At 49.3% G+C, this 21,325-nt stretch overlaps 1 protein-coding gene across 1 annotated transcript in view; it reads left to right on the top strand.

Moving 5' to 3' along the window:
• The window catches only part of LOC118939598 (caM kinase-like vesicle-associated protein), a 189,870-nt gene extending 173,278 nt beyond the window's left edge, over positions 1 to 16,592 (top strand). The window contains exons 5-11 of the mRNA XM_036947835.1: positions 5,295 to 5,433; positions 5,592 to 5,712; positions 6,982 to 7,057; positions 7,711 to 7,847; positions 15,740 to 15,818; positions 15,956 to 16,043; positions 16,503 to 16,592. Coding sequence (XP_036803730.1) covers positions 5,295 to 5,433; positions 5,592 to 5,712; positions 6,982 to 7,057; positions 7,711 to 7,847; positions 15,740 to 15,818; positions 15,956 to 16,043; positions 16,503 to 16,529 — 667 coding nt within the window. The 3' untranslated portion in view covers positions 16,530 to 16,592. The remainder of the gene's footprint in view (positions 1 to 5,294; positions 5,434 to 5,591; positions 5,713 to 6,981; positions 7,058 to 7,710; positions 7,848 to 15,739; positions 15,819 to 15,955; positions 16,044 to 16,502) is intronic.
• Positions 16,593 to 21,325: the final 4,733 nt, after the last annotated feature.

Below are 21,325 nucleotides of genomic sequence, written 5' to 3'. Positions count from 1 at the left end.
TTGTTGGACCAGGGGTAATGAGAGAGAGAGACCAGGGAGTCATTGTACCAGGGGTAATGAGAGAGAGAGAGACCAGGGAGTCGTTGTACCAAGGTTAATGATGAGAGAGACCAGGGGTAATGATGAGAGAGACCAGGGAGTCGTTGTTCTAGGGGTAATGATGAGAGAGACCAGGGGTAATGATGAGAGAGACCAGGGGTAATGATGAGAGACACCAGGGGTAATGGGACAGAGACCAGGGAGCCATTGGACCAGTGGTAATAATGAGAGATACCAGGGGTAATGATGAGAGATACCAGGGAGCTGTTGGACCAGGGGTAATGAGAGAGAGAGACCAGGGAGACATTGTACCAGGGGTAATGAGAGAGAGACCAGGGAGTCGTTTTACCAGGGTTAATGATGAGAGATCAGGGGTAATGATGAGAGAGACCAGGGAGTCGTTGGACCAGGGGTAATGATGAGAGAGACCAAGGGTAATGATGAGAGATACCAGGGGTAATGATGAGAGAGACCAGGGGTAATGATGAGAGAGACCAGGGAGTCGTTGGACCAAGGGTAATGAGAGAGAGCAGGGAGTTGTTGGACCAGGGGTAATGAGAGAGAGAGACCAGGGAGTCATTGTACCAGGGGTAATGAGAGAGAGAGAGACCAGGGAGTCGTTGTACCAAGGTTAATGATGAGAGAGACCAGGGGTAATGATGAGAGAGACCAGGGAGTCGTTGTTCTAGGGGTAATGATGAGAGAGACCAGGGGTAATGATGAGAGAGACCAGGAGTAATGATGAGAGAGACTAGGGAGCCGTTGGATCAGGAGTAATGATGAGAGAGACCAAGGGTAATGGGACAGAGACCAGGGAGCCATTGGACCAGGGGTAATGAGGAGACAGACCAGGGGTAATGATGAGAGAGACCAGGAAGCCGTTGGACCAGGGAAAATGATGACAGAGACCAGGGGTAATGATGAGGAAGACCAGGAAGCCTTGGGACCAGGGGTAATGATGAGACAGACCAGGGTTAATGATGAGAGAGACCAGGAAGCCGTTGGACCAGGGGTAATGATGAGAGAGACCAGGGGTTATGATGAGAGAGACCAGGAAGCCGTTGGACCAGGGGTAATGAGAGAGAGACCAGGGAGTCGTTGTACCAGGGATAATGATGAGAGAGACCAGGGGTAATGATAAGAGACACCAGGGGTAATGGGACAGAGACCAGGGAGCCATTGGACCAGTGGTAATAATGAGAGAGACCAGGGGTAATGATGAGAGAGACCAGGGAGACATTGTACCATGGGTAATGAGAGAGAGACCAGGGAGTCGTTTTACCAGGGTTAATGATGAGAGACCAGGGGTAATGATGAGAGAGACCCGGGAGTCGTTGGACCAGGGTTAAGGATGAGAGAGACCAAGGGTAATGATGAGAGATACCAGGGGTAATGATGAGAGAGACCAGGGGTAATGATGAGAGAGACCAGGGAGTCGTTGGACCAGGGGTAATGAGAGAGAGAGACCAGGGAGTCATTTGACCAGGGGTAATGAGAGAGAGCAGGGAGTTGTTGGACCAGGGGTAATGAGAGAGAGAGACCAGGGAGTCATTGTACCAGGGGTAATGAGAGAGAGAGAGACCAGGGAGTCGTTGTACCAAGGTTAATGATGAGAGAGACCAGGGGTAATGATGAGAGAGACCAGGGAGTCGTTGTTCTAAGGGTAATGATGAGAGAGACCAGGGGTAATGATGAGAGAGACCAGGAGTAATGATGAGAGAGACTAGGGAGCCGTTGGACCAGGGGTAATGATGAGAGAGACCAAGGGTAATGGGACAGAGACCAGGGAGCCATTGGACCAGGGGTAATGAGGAGACAGACCAGGGGTAATGATGAGAGAGACCAGGAAGCCGTTGGACCAGGGAAAATGATGACAGAGACCAGGGGTAATGATGAGGAAGACAGGGAAGCCTTGGGACCAGGGGTAATAATGAGACAGACCAGGGGTAATGATGAGAGAGACCAGGAAGCCGTTGGACCAGGGGTAATGATGAGAGAGACCAGGGGTTATGATGAGAGATACCAGGAAGCCGTTGGACCAGGGGTAATGATGAGACAGACCAGGGGTAATGATGAGAGAGACCAGGAAGCTGTTGGAACACGGGTAATGATGAGACAGACCAGGTGTAATGATGAGAGACACCAGGGGTAATGATGAGAGAGACCAAGGGTAATGATGAGATATACCAGGGGTAATGATGGGAGAGACCAGGGAGTCGTTGGACCAGGGGTAATGAGAGAGAGAGTCCAGGGAGTCATAGTACCAGGGGTAATGAGAGAGAGACCAGGGAGTCGTTGTACCAGGGATAATGATGAGAGAGACCAGGGGTAATGATGAGAGACACCAGGGGTAATGGGACAGAGACCAGGGAGCCATTGGACCAGTGGTAATAATGAGAGAGACCAGGGGTAATGATGAGAGATACCAGGGAGCTGTTGGACCAGGGGTAATGAGAGAGAGAGACCAGGGAGACATTGTACCAGGGGTAATGAGAGAGAGACGAGGGAGTCGTTTTACCAGGGTTAATGATGAGAGACCAGGGGTAATGATGAGAGAGACCAGGGGTAATGATGAGAGAGACCAGGGAGTCGTTGGACCAGGGGTAATGAGAGAGAGCAGGGAGTTGTTGGACCAGGGGTAATGAGAGAGAGAGACCAGGGAGTCATTGTACCAGGGGTAATGAGAGAGAGAGAGACCAGGGAGTTGTTGTACCAAGGTTAATGATGAGAGAGACCAGGGGTAATGATGAGAGAGACCAGGGAGTCGTTGTTCTAGGGGTAATGATGAGAGAGACCAGGGGTAATGATGAGAGAGACCAGGAATTAATGATGAGAGAGACTAGGGAGCCGTTGGACCAGGAGTAATGATGAGAGAGACCAAGGGTAATGGGACAGAGACCAGGGAGCCATTGGACCAGGGGTAATGAGGAGACAGACCAGGGGTAATGATGAGAGAGACCAGGAAGCCGTTGGACCAGGGAAAATGATGACAGAGACCAGGGGTAATGATGAGGAAGACCAGGAAGCCTTGGGACCAGGGGTAATGATGAGACAGACCAGGGGTAATGATGAGAGAGACCAGGAAGCCGTTGGACCAGGGGTAATGATGAGAGAGACCAGGGGTTATGATGAGAGAGACCAGGAAGCCGTTGGACCAGGGGTAATGATGAGACAGACCAGGGGTAATGATGAGAGAGACCAGGAAGCTGTTGGACCAGGGGTAATGATGAGACAGACCAGGTGTAATGATGAGAGACACCAGGGAGCCGTTGTTCCAGGGGTAATGATGAGAGAGACATTAGGTAATGATGAGAGACACCAGGGAGCCGTTGTTCCAGGGGTAATGATGAGAGAGACCAGGGGTAATGATGAGAGAGACCATGGAGCCGTTGTTCCATGGGTAATGATGACAGAGACCAGGGGTAATGGTGAGAGAAACCAGGGAGCCATTGTCCCAGGGGTAATGATGAGAGAGACCAGGGATCCGTTGTTCCAAGGGTAATGATGAGAGAGACCAGGGGTAATGATGAGAGAGACCAGGGGTAATGATGAGAGAGACCAGGGAGCCGTTGTTCCAGGGGCAATGATGAGAGAGACCAGGGGTAATGATGAGAGAGACCAGGGGTAATGATGAGAGAGACCAGGGAGCCGTTGTTCCAGGGGCAATGATTAGAGAGACCAGGGGTAATTATGGGAGAGACCAGGGGTAATGATGAGAGAGACCAGTGAGTCGTTGGACCAGGGGTAATGAGAGAGACCAGGGAGTCGTTGGACCAGAGGTAATGAGAGAGAGACCAGGGGTAATGATGAGAGAGACCAGGGGTAATGAGAGAGAGACCATGGAGTCGTTGGACCAGGGGTAATGAGAGAGAGACCAGGGAGTCTTAGGACCAGGGTCATGAGAGAGAGAGAGAGACCAGGGAGTCGTTTGACCAGGGGTAATGAGAGAGACCAGGGAGTCGTTGGACCAGGGGTAATGAGAGAGAGAGACCAGGGAGCTGTTGGACCAGGGGTAATGAGAGAGAGAGACCAGGGAGACATTGTACCAGGGGTAATGAGACAGAGACCAGGGAGTCGTTGTACCAGGGTTAATGATGAGAGACCAGGGGTAATAATGAGAGAGACCAGGGAGTCGTTGGACCAGGGGTAATGATGAGAGAGACCAAGGGTAATGATGAGAGATACCAGGGGTAATGATGAGAGAGACCAAGGGTAATGATGAGAGATACCAGGGGTAATGATGAGCGAGACCAGGGGTAATGATGAGAGAGACCAGGGAGTCGTTGGACCAGGGGTAATGAGAGAGAGACCAGGGAGTCGTAGGACCAGGGGTAATGAGAGAGAGCAGGGAGTCGTTGGACCAGGGGTAATGAGAGAGCGACACCAGGGAGTTGTTTGAACAGGGGTAATGAGAGAGAGCAGGGAGTTGTTGGACCAGGGGTAATGAGAGAGAGAGACCAGGGAGTCGTTGTACCAAGGTTAATGATGAGAGAGACCAGGGGTAATGATGAGAGAGACCAGGGGTAATGATGAGAGAGACCAGGGAGTCGTTGTACCAGGGTTAATGATGAGAGACCAGGGGTAATAATGAGAGAGACCAGGGAGTCGTTGTACCAGGGGTAATGATGAGAGATACCAGGGGTAATGATGAGAGAGACCAGGGGTAATGATGAGAGAGACCAGGGAGTCGTTGGACCAGGGGTAATGAGAGAGAGAGACCAGGGAGTCGTAGGACCAGGGGTAATGAGAGAGAGCAGGGAGTCGTTGGACCAGGGGTAATGAGAGAGAGAGACCAGGGAGTCATTGTACCAGGGGTAATGAGAGAGAGAGACCAGGGAGTCGTTGTACCAAGGTTAATGATGAGAGAGACCAGGGGTAATGTTGAGGGAGACCAGGGAGTCGTTGGACATGGGGTAATGATGAGAGAGACCAGGGGTAATGATGAGAGAGACCATGGGTAATGATGAGATATACCAGGGGTAATGATGAGAGAGACCGGGGAGTCGTTGGACCAGGGGTAATGATGAGAGAGACCGGGGAGTCGTTGGACCGGGGGTAATGATGAGAGAGACCTGCGGTAATGAGAGAGAGACCAGGGAGTCGTTGGACCAGGGGTAATAATGAGAGAGACCAGGGAGTCGTTGGACTCACAAGCCTTATTGAATTTAATAACCAGGTGTGTGTGTGTGTGTGTGTTTGTGTGCGTGTGCGTGTGCGTTTGTGTGTGTGTGTGTGTGTGTGTGTGTGTGTTGCAGGGCTACAGGCGGTGATGTGTTTGACTGGATTCTGGACCAGGGGAATTACACAGAGAGAGATGCTTCCAACGTGATCAAACAGGTTCTAGAGGCTGTATCCTATCTACACTCACTCAACATCGTACACAGGAACCTCAAGGTAAATGTGTGTGTGTGTGTGTGTGTGTGTGTGTGTGTGTGTGTGCTTCAGGTTTCTGAGTGTGTGTGCTTCAGGTTTCTGAGTGTGTGTGCTTCATGTTTATGAGTGAGTGTGCTTCAGGTTTATGAGTGTGTGTGGTGTGTTTTGTGGTTCTACAGTTGGAGAACCTGATGTACTACACAGAGAATAATCACAACAAAGTGGTTCTGCGAGATTTCTACCTGTCCAAGTTTGAGAACGGTTCCATCACAGAACCCTGTGGAACACCGGAGTACCTGGGTAGAGTACCTCTCTGCTCTCCACCTCTCTGCTCCCCACTTCTCTGCTCTCCCCCTCTCTGCTCTCCCCCTCTCTGCTCTCCATCTCTCTGATCTCCACCCCTCTCTGCTCTCCCCCTCTCTGCTCTCCCCCTCTCTGCTCTCCCCCTCTCTGCTCTCCCCCTCTCTCTGCTCTCCACCTCTCTGCTCTCCACCTCTCTGCTCTCCACCTCTCTGCTCTCCACCTCTCTCTACTCTCCACCCCTCTCTGCTCTCCACCCCTCTCTGCTCTCCCCCTCTCTGCTCTTCACCTCTCTCTGCTCTCCACCTCTCTCTGCTCTCCACCTCTCTGCTCTCCACCTCTCTCTGCTCTCCACCTCTCTGCTCTCCACCTCTCTGCTCTCCACCTCTCTCTGCTCTCCACCTCTCTGCTCTCCACCTCTCTCTGCTCGCCACCTCTCTCTGCTCTCCATCTCTCTCTGCTCTCCACCTCTCTGCTCTCCCCCTCTCTGCTCTCCACCTCTCTCTGCTCTCCACCTCTCTCTGCTCTCCACCTCCCTCTGCTCTCCATCTCTCTGCTCTCCCCCTCTCTGCTCTCCACCTCTCTCTGCTCTCCCCCTCTCTGCTCTCCACCTCTCTCTGCTCTCCACCTCTCTGCTCTCCCCCTCTCTGCTCTCCCCCTCTCTCTGCTCTCTTCCTCCTCTCCTCCTCATCCCTCTCTTCCTCCTCCTCCAGTCCTTTATTTACAGTAAAGGGCAGCTCAGTCATTCACACCAGAGAGTAATTACATCAAAATGAAATAGATGAATAAGGAGGGATGGAGGGAGGGAGGGATGAAGGGAGAGAAATAAATTAACTGCATTAAGGGATTGGTGAAATAAAAGTTAGGAAAGACGGAGGAGAGGGTGAGGCACGGCAGAGCAATGAGAGATGAGGGGATGGAAAAAGAGAGGAGAGGGGACAAGGAGAGGAGACAGCGAGGTAATGAGAAGAGGGAGAGAATGAGAGATGAAGGGATTGAAAGAGGAGAATGCTGAAGGAAGATACAGACTGATTAATCTGCTGATTAATGAAGCCAGTTTGTTGTCGCCTCTCCGTTCCCCCTCCCCTCTTTCTCCGTTCCCCCTGCCCTCTCGATCACCCCTTAACTCTCTCTCTCTCTCTCTCTCTCTCTCTCTCTCTCTCTCTCTCTCTCTCTCTTTCTCTCTTTCTCTCGCTCTCTCTGTCTCTGTCTCTGTCTCTGTCTCTCTCTCTCTCTCTCTCTCTCTCTCTCTCTCTCTCTCTCTCTCAGCTCCTGAGGTTGTGGCCAGACATCGGTACGGTCGACCAGTGGACTGTTGGGCAGTAGGGGTCATCATGTACATACTGTGAGTGTTCATAGAGGAGTTATAGCATGTAGTCTTCACACTGTGAGTGTTCATTTAGGAGTTATAGTATGTACATACTGAGAGTGTTCATAGAGGGGTTATAGCATGTACATACTGTTAGTATTCATAGAGGGGTTATAGCGTGTACATACTGTTAGTGTTCATAGAGGGGTTATAGCATGTACATACTGTTAGTGTTCATAGAGGGGTTATAGCATGTACATACTGTTAGTGTTCATAGAGGGGTTATAGCATGTACATACTGTTAGTGTTCATAGAGGGGTTATAGCATGTACATACTGTTAGTGTTCATAGAGGGGTTATAGCATGTACATACTGTTAGTGTTCATAGAGGGGTTATAGCATGTACATACTGTTAGTGTTCATAGAGGGGTTATAGCATGTACATACTGTTAGTGTTCATACTGTTAATGTACATACTGTTAATTCATGCCTTGCCAGCCGTTCCTACATATCTAAATATCTCATCAATAACATCTGTCGCGGCAGCTGGTTTGAATACAATAACATTTATTGCTGTATTACTAAATCGGCAAACGTCGATGACCTCTAGGAGATCTGGTTCTGCGGACATTAAACTACAAGCTTTCTCTCTGTAAGTCTCTTTGGATAAAATAGTCTCTTTTTGTTAGTCTGTCGGGGAATCCTCCGTTCTACGACGAGACAGAAGAAGAGAACACAGACCTTCACAACCGGATCATCTTCTGTCGTATCATAGCCGGGGAGTTTGAGTTTGACGCTCCTTACTGGGACGACATCTCTGTTCCAGGTACACAACGACAACTCAACGACAACACAACGACAACACAACAACAACACAACAACACAACGACAACACAACAACACAACGACAACACAACGACTACACAATGACACAACGACAACACAACAACACAAAGACAACACAACAACAACACAACGACAACACAACAACACAACGACAACACGACAACACAACGACAACACAACGACAACACAATGACAACACAACGACAACGACAACACAACGACAACACAACGACAACACAACGACACAATGACAACACAACGACACAACGACAACACAACGACACAACGACAACACAACAACAACACAACGACAACACAACGACAACACAACGACACAATGACAACACAATGACAACACAACGACAACATAACGACAACACAATGACAACACAACAACACAACGACAACACAACGACAACACAACAACAACACAACAACACAACAACAACACAACGACAACACAACGACAACACAACGACAACACAACGACAACACAACAACACAACGACAACACAACAACACAACGACAACACAACGACAACACAACGACAACACAACGACACAATGACAACACAACGACAACATAACGACAACACAGCGACAACACAACAACACAACGACAACACAACGACACAACGACAACACAACGACAACACAACGACAACACAACGACAACACAACGACACAATGACAACACAACGACAACATAACGACAACACAAAGACAACACAACAACAACACAACGACAACACAACAACACAACGACAACACGACAACACAACGACAACACAACGACAACACAATGACAACACAACGACAACGACAACACAACGACAACACAACGACAACACAACGACACAATGACAACACAACGACACAACGACAACACAACGACACAACGACAACACAACAACAACACAACGACAACACAACGACAACACAACGACACAATGACAACACAATGACAACACAACGACAACATAACGACAACACAATGACAACACAACAACACAACGACAACACAACGACAACACAACAACAACACAACAACACAACAACAACACAACGACAACACAACGACAACACAACGACAACACAACGACAACACAACAACACAACGACAACACAACAACACAACGACAACACAACGACAACACAACGACAAACAAACGACACAATGACAACACAACGACAACATAACGACAACACAGCGACAACACAACAACACAACGACAACACAACGACACAACGACAACACAACGACAACACAACGACAACACAACGACAACACAACGACACAATGACAACACAACGACAACATAACGACAACACAACGACAACACAACAACACAACGACACAGTGACAACACAACAACAACACAACATCAAAGTACCTACGACTGACTGTGGTATGTACCTAGAGACGGCCAACCACATAAGCCGGCCACTAGAGACAGCCGGCCACTAGAGACAGCCTGCCACTAGAGACAGCCTGCCACTAGAGACAGCATGCCACTAGAGACAGCATGCCACTAGAGACAGCCTGCCACTAAAGACAGCATGCCACTAGAGACAGCATGCCACTAGAGACAGCCTGCCACTAGAGACAGCCTGCCACTAGAGACAGCATGCCACTAGAGACAGCCTGCCACTAGAGACAGCATGCCACTAGAGACAGCCATCCACTAGAGACAGCCGGCCACTAGAGACAGCCAGCCACTAGAGATAGCCGGCCACTAGAGACAGCATGACACTAGAGATGGCCACTAGAGACAGCATGCCACTAGAGACAGCCAGCCACTAGAGACAGCCGGCCACTAGAGACCGTTTGCCACTAGAGACAGCCGGCCACTAGAGACAGCCAGCCACTAGAGATACCATGCCACTAGAGACAGCCGGCCACTAGAGATACCATGCCACTAGAGACAGCCGGCCACTATAGGCAGCCGGCCACAAGAGACAGCATGCCACTAGAGACTGTTTGCCACTAGAGACAGCCTGCCACTAGAGATAGCCGGCCACTAGAGACAGCATGCCACTAGAGATGGCCACTAGAGACAGCATGCCACTAGAGACAGCATGCCACTAGAGACAGCCGGCCACTAGAGACAGCATGCCACTAGAGACAGCCGGCCACTAGAGACAGCATGCCACTAGAGACAGCATACCACTAGAGACAGCCGGCCACTAGAGACAGCATGCCACTAGAGACGGCCACTAGAGACAGCATGCCACTAGAGACAGCCACTAGAGACAGCATGCCACTAGAGACAGCATACCACTAGAGACAGCCGGCCACTAGAGACAGCATGCCACTAGAGACGGCCACTAGAGACAGCATGCCACTAGAGACAGCCACTAGAGACAGCATGCCACTAGAGACAGCATGCCACTAGAGACAGCCACTATAGACAGCCGGCCACTAGAGATACCATGCCACTAGAGACAGCCACTAGAGACAGCATGCCACTAGAGACGGCCATTAGAGACGGCCACTAGAGACAGCCACTAGAGACAGCATACCACTAGAGACATCATACCACTAGAGACAGCCACTAGAGACAGCATACCACTAGAGACATTCACTAGAGACAGCATACCACTAGAGACAGCCTACCACTAGAGATAGCATACCACTAGAGACAGCATACCACTAGAGACAGCCACTAGAGACAGCATACCACTAGAGACAGCCACTAGAGACAGCCGGCCACTAGAGATGGCCACTAGAGACAGCATGCCACTAGAGATGGCCACTAGAGACAGCATGCCACTAGAGATGGCCACTAGAGACAGCATGCCATTAGAGACAGCATGCCACTAGAGACAGCCACTAGAGACAGCATGCCACTAGAGACAACCACTAGAGAAAGCATACCACTAGAGACGGCCACTAGAGACAGCATGCCACTAGAGACAGCATGCCACTAGAGACGGCCATTAGAGACGGCCACTAGAGACAGCCACTAGAGACAGCCACAAGAGACAGCATACCATTAGAGACAGCATACCACTAGAGACAACCACTAGAGACAGCATACCACTAGAGACAGCCACTAGAGACAGCCACAAGAGACAGCATACCACTAGAGACAGCATCCAACTAGAGACAATCACTAGAGACAGCATACCACTAGAGACAGCCACTAGAGACAGCATACCACTAGAGACAGCATACCACTAGAGACAGCATACTACTAGAGACAGCCACTAGAGACAGCATACTACTAGAGACAGCCACTAGAGACAGCCGGCCACTAGAGACAGCCACTAGAGACAGCATGCCACTAGAGACAGCATGCCACTAGAGACAGCCACTAGAGACAGCTTGCCACTAGAGACAGCATGCCACTAGAGACAGCCACTAGAGACAGCATGCCACTAGAGATGGCCACTAGAGACAGCATGCCACTAGAGACGGCCATTAGAGACGGCCACTAGAGACAGCCACTAGAGACAGCATACCACTAGAGACATCATACCACTAGAGACAGCCACTAGAGACAGCATACCACTAGAGATATTCACTAGAGACAGCATACCACTAGAGACAGCCTACCACTAGAGATAGCATACCACTAGAGACAGCATACCACTAGAGACAGCCACTAGAGACAGCATACCACTAGAGACAGCATGCCACTAGAGACAGCATGCTACTAGAGACAGCCACTATAGACAGCCGGCCACTAGAGATACCATGCCACTAGAGACAGCCACTAGAGACAGCATGCCACTAGAGACGGCCATTAGAGACGGCCACTAGAGACAGCCACTAGAGACAGCATACCACTAGAGACATCATACCACTAGAGACAGCCACTAGAGACAGCATACCACTAGAGACATTCACTAGAGACAGCATACCACTAGAGACAGCCTACCACTAGAGATAGCATACCACTAGAGACAGCATACCACTAGAGACAGCCACTAGAGACAGCATACCACTAGAGACAGCCACTAGAGACAGCCGGCCACTAGAGATGGCCACTAGAGACAGCATGCCACTAGAGATGGCCACTAGAGACAGCATGCCACTAGAGATGGCCACTAGAGACAGCATGCCATTAGAGACAGCATGCCACTAGAGACAGCCACTAGAGACAGCATGCCACTAGAGACAACCACTAGAGAAAGCATACCACTAGAGACGGCCACTAGAGACAGCATGCCACTAGAGACAGCATGCCACTAGAGACGGCCATTAGAGACGGCCACTAGAGACAGCCACTAGAGACAGCCACAAGAGACAGCATACCATTAGAGACAGCATACCACTAGAGACAACCACTAGAGACAGCATACCACTAGAGACAGCCACTAGAGACAGCCACAAGAGACAGCATACCACTAGAGACAGCATCCAACTAGAGACAATCACTAGAGACAGCATACCACTAGAGACAGCCACTAGAGACAGCATACCACTAGAGACAGCATACCACTAGAGACAGCATACTACTAGAGACAGCCACTAGAGACAGCATACTACTAGAGACAGCCACTAGAGACAGCCGGCCACTAGAGACAGCCACTAGAGACAGCATGCCACTAGAGACAGCATGCCACTAGAGACAGCCACTAGAGACAGCTTGCCACTAGAGACAGCATGCCACTAGAGACAGCCACTAGAGACAGCATGCCACTAGAGATGGCCACTAGAGACAGCATGCCACTAGAGACGGCCATTAGAGACGGCCACTAGAGACAGCCACTAGAGACAGCATACCACTAGAGACATCATACCACTAGAGACAGCCACTAGAGACAGCATACCACTAGAGATATTCACTAGAGACAGCATACCACTAGAGACAGCCTACCACTAGAGATAGCATACCACTAGAGACAGCATACCACTAGAGACAGCCACTAGAGACAGCATACCACTAGAGACAGCCACTAGAGACAGCCGGCCACTAGAGATGGCCACTAGAGACAGCATGCCACTAGAGATGGCCACTAGAGACAGCATGCCACTAGAGATGGCCACTAGAGACAGCATGCCATTAGAGACAGCATGCCACTAGAGACACCCACTAGAGACAGCATGCCACTAGAGACAACCACTAGAGAAAGCATACCACTAGAGACAGCCACTAGAGACAGCATGCCACTAGAGATGGCCACTAGAGACAGCATGCCACTAGAGACGGCCATTAGAGACGGCCACTAGAGACAGCCACTAGAGACAGCATACCACTAGAGACATCATACCACTAGAGACAGCCACTAGAGACAGCATACCACTAGAGATATTCACTAGAGACAGCATACCACTAGAGACAGCCTACCACTAGAGATAGCATACCACTAGAGACAGCATACCACTAGAGACAGCCACTAGAGACAGCATACCACTAGAGACAGCCACTAGAGACAGCCGGCCACTAGAGATGGCCACTAGAGACAGCATGCCACTAGAGATGGCCACTAGAGACAGCATGCCACTAGAGATGGCCACTAGAGACAGCATGCCATTAGAGACAGCATGCCACTAGAGACACCCACTAGAGACAGCATGCCACTAGAGACAACCACTAGAGAAAGCATACCACTAGAGACGGCCACTAGAGACAGCATGCCACTAGAGACAGCATGCCACTAGAGACGGCCTATAGAGACGGCCACTAGAGACAGCCACTAGAGACAGCCACAAGAGACAGCATACCATTAGAGACAGCATACCACTAGAGACAACCACTAGAGACAGCATACCACTAGAGACAGCCACTAGAGACAGCCACAAGAGACAGCATACCACTAGAGACAGCATCCAACTAGAGACAATCACTAGAGACAGCATACCACTAGAGACAGCCACTAGAGACAGCATACCACTAGAGACAGCATACCACTAGAGACAGCATACTACTAGAGACAGCCACTAGAGACAGCATACTACTAGAGACAGCCACTAGAGACAGCCGGCCACTAGAGACAGCCACTAGAGACAGCATGCCACTAGAGACAGCATGCCACTAGAGACAGCCACTAGAGACAGCTTGCCACTAGAGACAGCATGCCACTAGAGACAGCCACTAGAGACAGCATGCCACTAGAGATGGCCACTAGAGACAGCATGCCACTAGAGATGGCCACTAGAGACTGTATGCCACTAGAGACAGCCACTAGAGACAGCCGGCCTCTAGAGACAGCCGACCACTATAGACAGCATGCCACTAGAGACAGCATGCCACTAGAGACAGCCACTAGAGACAGCATGCCACTAGAGACAACCACTAGAGACAGCATACCACTAGAGACGGCAAATAGAGACAGCATACCACTAGATACGGCCACTGGAGACAGCATACCACTAGAGACAGCCACTAGAGACAGCATACCACTAGAGACAGCATACCACTAGAGACAGCATACCACTAGAGAAGGCCATTAGAGACGGCCACTAGAGACAGCATGCCACTAGAGACGGCCACTAGAGACAGCCACTAGAGACAGCCACAAGAGACAGCATAACACTAGAGACAGCATACCACTAGAGACAACCACTAGAGACAGCATACCAATAGAGACAGCCACTAGATACAGCATACCACTAGAGACAGCAAACCACTAGAGACAGCATACCACTAGAGACAGCATACTACTAGAGACAGCCACTAGAGACAGCATACTACTAGAGACAGCCACTAGAGACAGCCGGCCACTAGAGACAGCATGCCACTAGAGACAGCCACTAGAGACAGCATGCCAATAGAGACAGCATGCCACTAGAGACAGCATGCCACTAGAGACAGCATGCCACTAGAGACAGCATGCCAATAGAGACAGCATGCCACTAGAGACAGCCACTAGAGACAGCATGCCACTAGAGATGGCCACTAGAGACAGCATGCCACTAGAAATGGCCACTAGAGACAGCATGCCACTAGAGATGGCCACTAGAGACTGTATGCCACTAGAGACAGCCGGCCACTAGAGACAGCATGCCACTAGAGACAGCATGCCACTAGAGACAGCCACTAGAGACAGCATGCCACTAGAGACAACCACTAGAGACAGCATAACACTAGAGATGGCCACTAGAGACAGCATACCACTAGAGACAGCCGGCCACTAGAGACCGTCTGCCACTAGAGACAGCATGCCACTAGAGACAGCCGGCCACTAAAGACAGCCACTAGAGACCGCCAGCCCCTAGAGACAGCCACTAGAGACAGCTTCTAGAGATGGCCAGCCACTAGAGACAGCCAGCCACTAGAGGGGGGTAATGCTCTACTGCAGGTACACATTAACATACTGTCTTTGCATCTCTCTTCCTCTCTCTTCTCTCTCCCTCTCTTCTCTCCTTTTCTCTTCTCTCCCCCTCTCTTCTCTCCCCTCTCTCTTCTTTCTCTCTCTCTTCTCTCTTCTCTCTCCCTCTCTTCTCTCTCTCTCTCTCTCCATCTTTCTTCATCTCTTGTCTCTCCCCCTCATCTTTCCCCCTCCCTCTCTCTCTTTTCTCTCTCCCCCTCTCCTTCTCTTCTCTCTCCCCCTCTCTTCTCTCTCCCTTGTTCTTCTCTCTCCATCTCTCTCCATCTTTCTTCTCTTTCCCTATCTTCTCTTCCCCCTTCTCTCTCTTCCCACCTCTTCTCTCTCTCTCTCTCTTTCACTCCCGCTCTCTTGTCTCTCCATTTCTCTTCATCTCTTGTCTCTCCCCCCTTCTCTCTCTCCCCCTCTCGTCTCTCCATCTCTCTCCGTCTCTCTTCTCTCTCCCCCCTCTTCTCTCTCCCGCCGTCTCTACCACTCTCTTCTCTCTCCCTCTCCATCTCTCCCTCTCTCTTCTATCTCCCTCTCCCCTTCCCATCTCCTCTCCTCCCTCCCTCTTCCTCTCTCCCTTCTCTCCTGGTCTCTGCCCCCTCTCAGCTAAGGAGTTAGTGTGTAGGCTGATGGAGGTGGACCAGATGCTGAGAATCACAGCTGCAGATGCTCTCTTACACGAGTGGTGAGCACACACACACACACACACACACACACACACACACACACACACACACACACACACATACAAACACACACACACGCACACAACAAACTAATTGAATCTCTGTCATTCATTTTGTTTATGTTTCTGTCTGTCAGGATTGCTGGTAACGGGGCCTCGGAGAAGAACCTGAAGGAGGGAGTGTGTGCCCAGTTTGAGAAGAACTTTGCAAAGGCCAAATGGAGGGTAAGAATCCTCCTCCCACTCGTACATGTTTTTTTTTTAACTCAAAAATGTCAACATTTATTTGTCACAGGATACAGCAGTGAAATGATATAAATATGTCCTCTGTTGATAGTTAAACCCTGTGTTCTATGTACCACATACGTTCCCATGACTTCGTTAACTTGCCTGGATTAAAATGATGATTGTGGAAATAATGGTGATGATGACAGTTATCATGATTATGACGATGACGATTTAGTTGTTGCTTCCAGAGGAGGCTGGTGGGTGGAACTACAGGAGGAAATGGCTCATTGTAATGTGTTTGATCCATTTACTCCATTACAAGGAGCCCACCAGCCTCCTCTGGTTGTTTCTAATGATGATGGTGATGCAGTATATCCAGTAGGAGGATGATGATGATGCAGTATCAGCGTGATTAACCTCCCTAACCCTCTTCTCTCCCCTGCATGTGGTTCCCAGGAGCTGAAGGTACTGTGCTCACTATGAGTCTGGAGAGGGAGAGAGAGAGAGCGGGAGAGAGAGAAAGAGAGAGAGAGAGAGCGGGAGAGAGAGAGAGAGAGAGAGAGAGAGAGAGAGAGAGAGAGAGAGAGAGAGAGAAAAAGGGAGAAAGGGAGGGAGAGAGAGAGAGACAGAAAGAGAGAGAGAGAAAGAGAGAGAGCGGGAGAAAGGGAGGGAGGGAGAGAGAGACGGAGAGAGAGAGAGAGAGAGAGAGGGAGAGAGAGAGCGAAAGGGAAAGAGGAAGAGAAAAGGGAACAGTAAGACTCTCACAAACAGAAATCGTTTTCTCTCTTGTTCACTCATTTCTCATGGCCAGTTAATAACTGTTCAGATTTTTTGACCTGAAGAAATAGGTTCTATAAGAGCGTTCCGAAGAGCACCCGATTCAAATCAAACTTTATTAGTCACGCGCTCCGAATACAACAGGTTGACCTCACAGTGAAATTCTGAATACAACAGGTGTAGTAGACCTTACAGTGAAATGCTGAATACAACAGGTGTAGTAGACCTTACAGTGAAATGCTGAATACAACAGGTGTAGTAGACCTCACAGTGAAATGCTGAATACAACATTTGTAGTAGACCTCACAGTGAAATGCTGAATACAACAGGTGTAGTAGACCTTACAGTGAAATGCTGAATACAACAGGTGTAGTAGACCTTACAGTGAAATGCTGAATACAGCAGATGTAGTAGACCTTACAGTGAAATGCTGAATACAACAGGTGTAGTAGACCTCACAGTGAAATGCTGAATACAACAGGTGTAGTAGACCTCACAGTGAAATGCTGAATATAACAGGTGTAGTAGACCTTACAGTGAAATGCTGAATACAACAGGTGTAGTAGACCTTACAGTGAAATGCTGAATACAACAGGTGTAGTAGACCTTACAGTGAAATGCTGAATACAACAGGTGTAGTAGACCTCAAAGTGAAATGCTGAATACAACAGGTGTAGTAGACCTTAGTGAAATGGTTACTTACGGGGTACCGGTACAGAGTCAATGTGGAGACTATATACAGGGGGTACCGGTACAGAGTCAATGTGGAGGCTTTATACAAGGGGTACCGGTACAGAGTCAATGTGGAGGCTATATACAGGGGTTACCGGTACAGAGTCAATGTGGAGACTATAAACAGGGGGTACCGGTACCGAGTCAGTGTGCAGGGTACAGGTTAGTCGAGTCAATGTGGAGGTTATATACAGGGGGTCCGTGTGCAGGGTGGGTCGAGGTATTTTGTACATCAAGGTGGGGGTGTAGTGACTATGCATAGATAATAAACAGCGAGTAGCAGCAGTATAAATACAAAGGGGGCGGGGGGGTCAATGTAAATAGTCCTGGGTGGCCATTTGATTAATTGTTCAGCAGTCTTATGGCTTGGGGGGTAGAAGCTGTTAAGGAGCCTTTTGGACCTAGACTTGGTGCTCCGGTACCTCATGCGCACTACCCTCTGTAGCGTCTTACGGTCGGATGCCGAGCAGTTGCCATACCAGGCGGTGGTGTTCAGGATGCTCTCGATGGTGCAACTGTATACATTTTTGAGGATCTGGGGACCCATCACAAATCTTTTCCGTTTCCTGAGGGGGAAAAGGTTTTGTCGTGCCCTCTTCACAACTGTCTTGGTGTGTTAAGACCATGATAGATTGTCGGAGATGTAGACACTAAGGAAGTGAAACTCTCTACCCGCTCCACTACAGCCCCGTCGATGTTAATGGGGGCCAGTTCGGCCCTCCTTTTCCTGTAGTCCACGATCAGCTCCTTTGTCTTGCTCACATAAGTTTTTATTCTGGCACCACACTGCCAGTTCTCTGACCTCCTCCCTATAGGCTGTCTCATCGTTGTCGGTGATCAGGCCTACCACTGTTCTATCTTCAGCAAACTTAATGATGGTGTTGGAGTTGTGTTTGGCTACGCATTCGTGGGTGAGCAGAGAGTACAGGAGGGGACTGAGCCCTGGGGGGCCCCAGTGTTGAGGATCAGCATAGCAGATGTGTTGTTGCCTACCCTCACCACCTGGGGGCGGTCCGTCAGGTCCTGGATCCAGTTGCAGAGGGAGGTGTTTAGTCCCAGGGTCATTAGCTTAGTGTAGAGCTTTGAGGGCACTATGGTGTTGAACGCTGAGCTGTAGTCAATGAACAGCATTCTCACATAGGTGTTCCTTCTGTCCAGGTGGGAAAGGGCAGTGTGGACTGCAATAGAGATTGCATCATCTGTAGATCTGTTGGGGCGGTATGTGAATTGGAGTGGGTCTAGCGTGTCTGGGATGATGGTGTTGATGTGAGCCATGACCAGCCTTTCAAAGCACTTCATGGCGACCGACGTGAGTGCTACGGGGCGGTAATCATTTAGGCAGGTTACCTTCGCGTTCTTGGGAACAGGGACAATGGTGGTCTGCTTGAAACATGTTGGTATTACAGACTTGGAACAGGGAGAGGTTGAACCGGTCAGTGAAGACACTTGCCAGTTGGTCCGTGCATGCTTTGAGTACACATCTTGGTAATCCGTCTGGCCCTGCGGCTTTGTGAATGTTAACCTGTTTAAAGGTCTTGCTCACATCGGCTACCGAGAGCGTGATCACACAGTTATCCGGAACGGTTGGTGCTCTCATGCATGCTTCAGTGTTGATTGCCTCGAAGCAAGCAATAAAAGCATTTAGCTCGTCTGGTAGGCTCACGTCACAGGGAATTTCACGGCTGGGTTTCCCTTTTTAGTCTGTAATAGTTTTCAAGCCCTGGCAAATCTGACGAGCATCAGAGCTGGTGTAGTAGGATTCTTAGTCCTGTATTGACGCTTTGCCTGTTTTGATGGTTCTTCTGAGGGCGTAGTGGGATTTCTTATAAGCGTCCGGATTAGTGTCCCACTCCTAGGCTTTAGCTCGGTGCGGATGTTGCCTGTAATCCATGGCTTCTGGTTGGGATATGTACGTACGGTCAATGTGGGGACGATGTTGTCGATGCACTTATTGATGAAGCCAGTGACTGAGGTGGTGTACTCCTCAATGCCATTGGATGAATCCCGGATCATATTCCAGTCTGTGCTACAAAACAGTCCTGTAGCGTAGCATCTGCGTCATCTGACCACTTCCATATTGAGCGAGACACTGGTACTTCCTGCTTTAGTTTTTGCTTGTAACCAGGAATTAGGAGGATAGAATTATGGTCAGACTTGCCAAATGGAGGGCGAGGGAGAGCTTTGTATACATGTCTGTGTGTGGACTATAGATGATCTTGAGTTTTTTTCCCTCTGGTTGCACATGTGACATGCTGGTAGAAATGAGGTAAAACTGATTTAAGTTGCATTAAAGTCCCCGGCCACTAGGAGCGCCACTTCTGGATGAGCATTTTCTTGTTTGCTAATGGTCTTATAGAAGTGGTTGAGTGCGTTCTTAGTACCAGCATCGGTCTGTGGTGGTAAATAGACGGCTATATAGATGAGAACTCTCTTGGTAGATAATGTGGTCTACAGCTTATCATGAGGTACTCTACCTCAGGCAAGTAATACCTTGAGACTTCTTTAATATTAAACATCAGCCATCATTATTGAAAAATTGACAACCCCCCACCCCTCCCCGCCCCTGGTCCATAGGGCCCTGGTCAAACGTAGTACACAATATAGGGAATAGGGTTCCATTTGGGATGCAACCACTAGGAGTCTCAAAGGAGACTTATTCAGATGAACACCATCAGTGTATTTCTGTGAGAGAGAAACAGAGAGGAAACGTGTCTGATTGGTGAGATAAAGTCTCTCTTCCCTCAGCCCCTCCCACTCCGATCCAGCCCACTGTCACTCAGCCAATCCCAGAAGAGTTCCATCTGCGATTTCCTCCTCTTCTTCGGGTGCATCTCAAGTGTTCTTCATTTCCTTGCTTCCTTTCCTTCCTTCCTTTCCTTTCCTACATTGGCACTGATCTAGGCCTAGGATACATGGGTCAGGTGAAAGCAAAATGGTCAAATGTTATGAAGAACATCTGCTTTCTCCTGTCCAGCTCTGTTAGGATCAGTGCAGATGAAGGAAAAGAAAGGAAGCCACTGTGGATTTTTGAGATGCAGTGATTGACTATCCAGCCCGGCCCTGTCTCTATCTCATTCCTCTGAAGTAGTTCCTGGTTCATTGACCCATACATACGCTGGCTCCCGAGTGGCTCAGAGGTCTAAGGCACTGCATTTCAGTATTAGAGGTATTAGAGGTGTCACTATAGACACCATGGTTCGAATCCAGGCTGTATCAAAACCGGCCATGATTGGGAATCATATAGGGCGGCGCACAATTGGCCCAGCGTCGTCCGAGTTTGGCCGGTGTAGGCCATCATAGTAAATATGAATTTCTTCTTAAAACTAACTTGCCTAGTTAAATAAAGTTTCAATTTAAAAAATTTAATTTTTTTAACATACTGTACTTCAGTCTCAATCCTCTGAAGTAGTTCCTGGTTCATTGACCCATACATACTGTGGTTAAGTCTCATTCTTCTGAAGTAGTTCCTGGTTCATTGACCCATACATACTGTGGTTAAGTCTCATTCTTCTGAAGTAGTTCCTGGTTCATTGACCCATACATACTGTGGTTTAGTCTCATTCTTCTGAAGTAGTCTCTGGTTCATTGACCCATACATACTGTGGTTAAGTCTCATTCTTCTGAAATAGTTCCTGGTTCATTGACCCATACTGTGGTTAAGTCTCATTCTTCTGAAATAGTTCCTGGTTCATTGACCCATACATACTGTGGTTAAGTCTCATTCTTCTGAAATTGTTTCTGGTTCATTGACCCATACATACTGTCACGTT

Source organism: Oncorhynchus mykiss, chromosome 16 (assembly GCF_013265735.2).
Source record: "Oncorhynchus mykiss isolate Arlee chromosome 16, USDA_OmykA_1.1, whole genome shotgun sequence".
Taxonomy (NCBI): Eukaryota; Metazoa; Chordata; class Actinopteri; order Salmoniformes; family Salmonidae; genus Oncorhynchus; species Oncorhynchus mykiss.
Note: the sequence above shows the minus strand (reverse complement) of the source record. Positions and strands in the feature narration are given on the sequence as shown.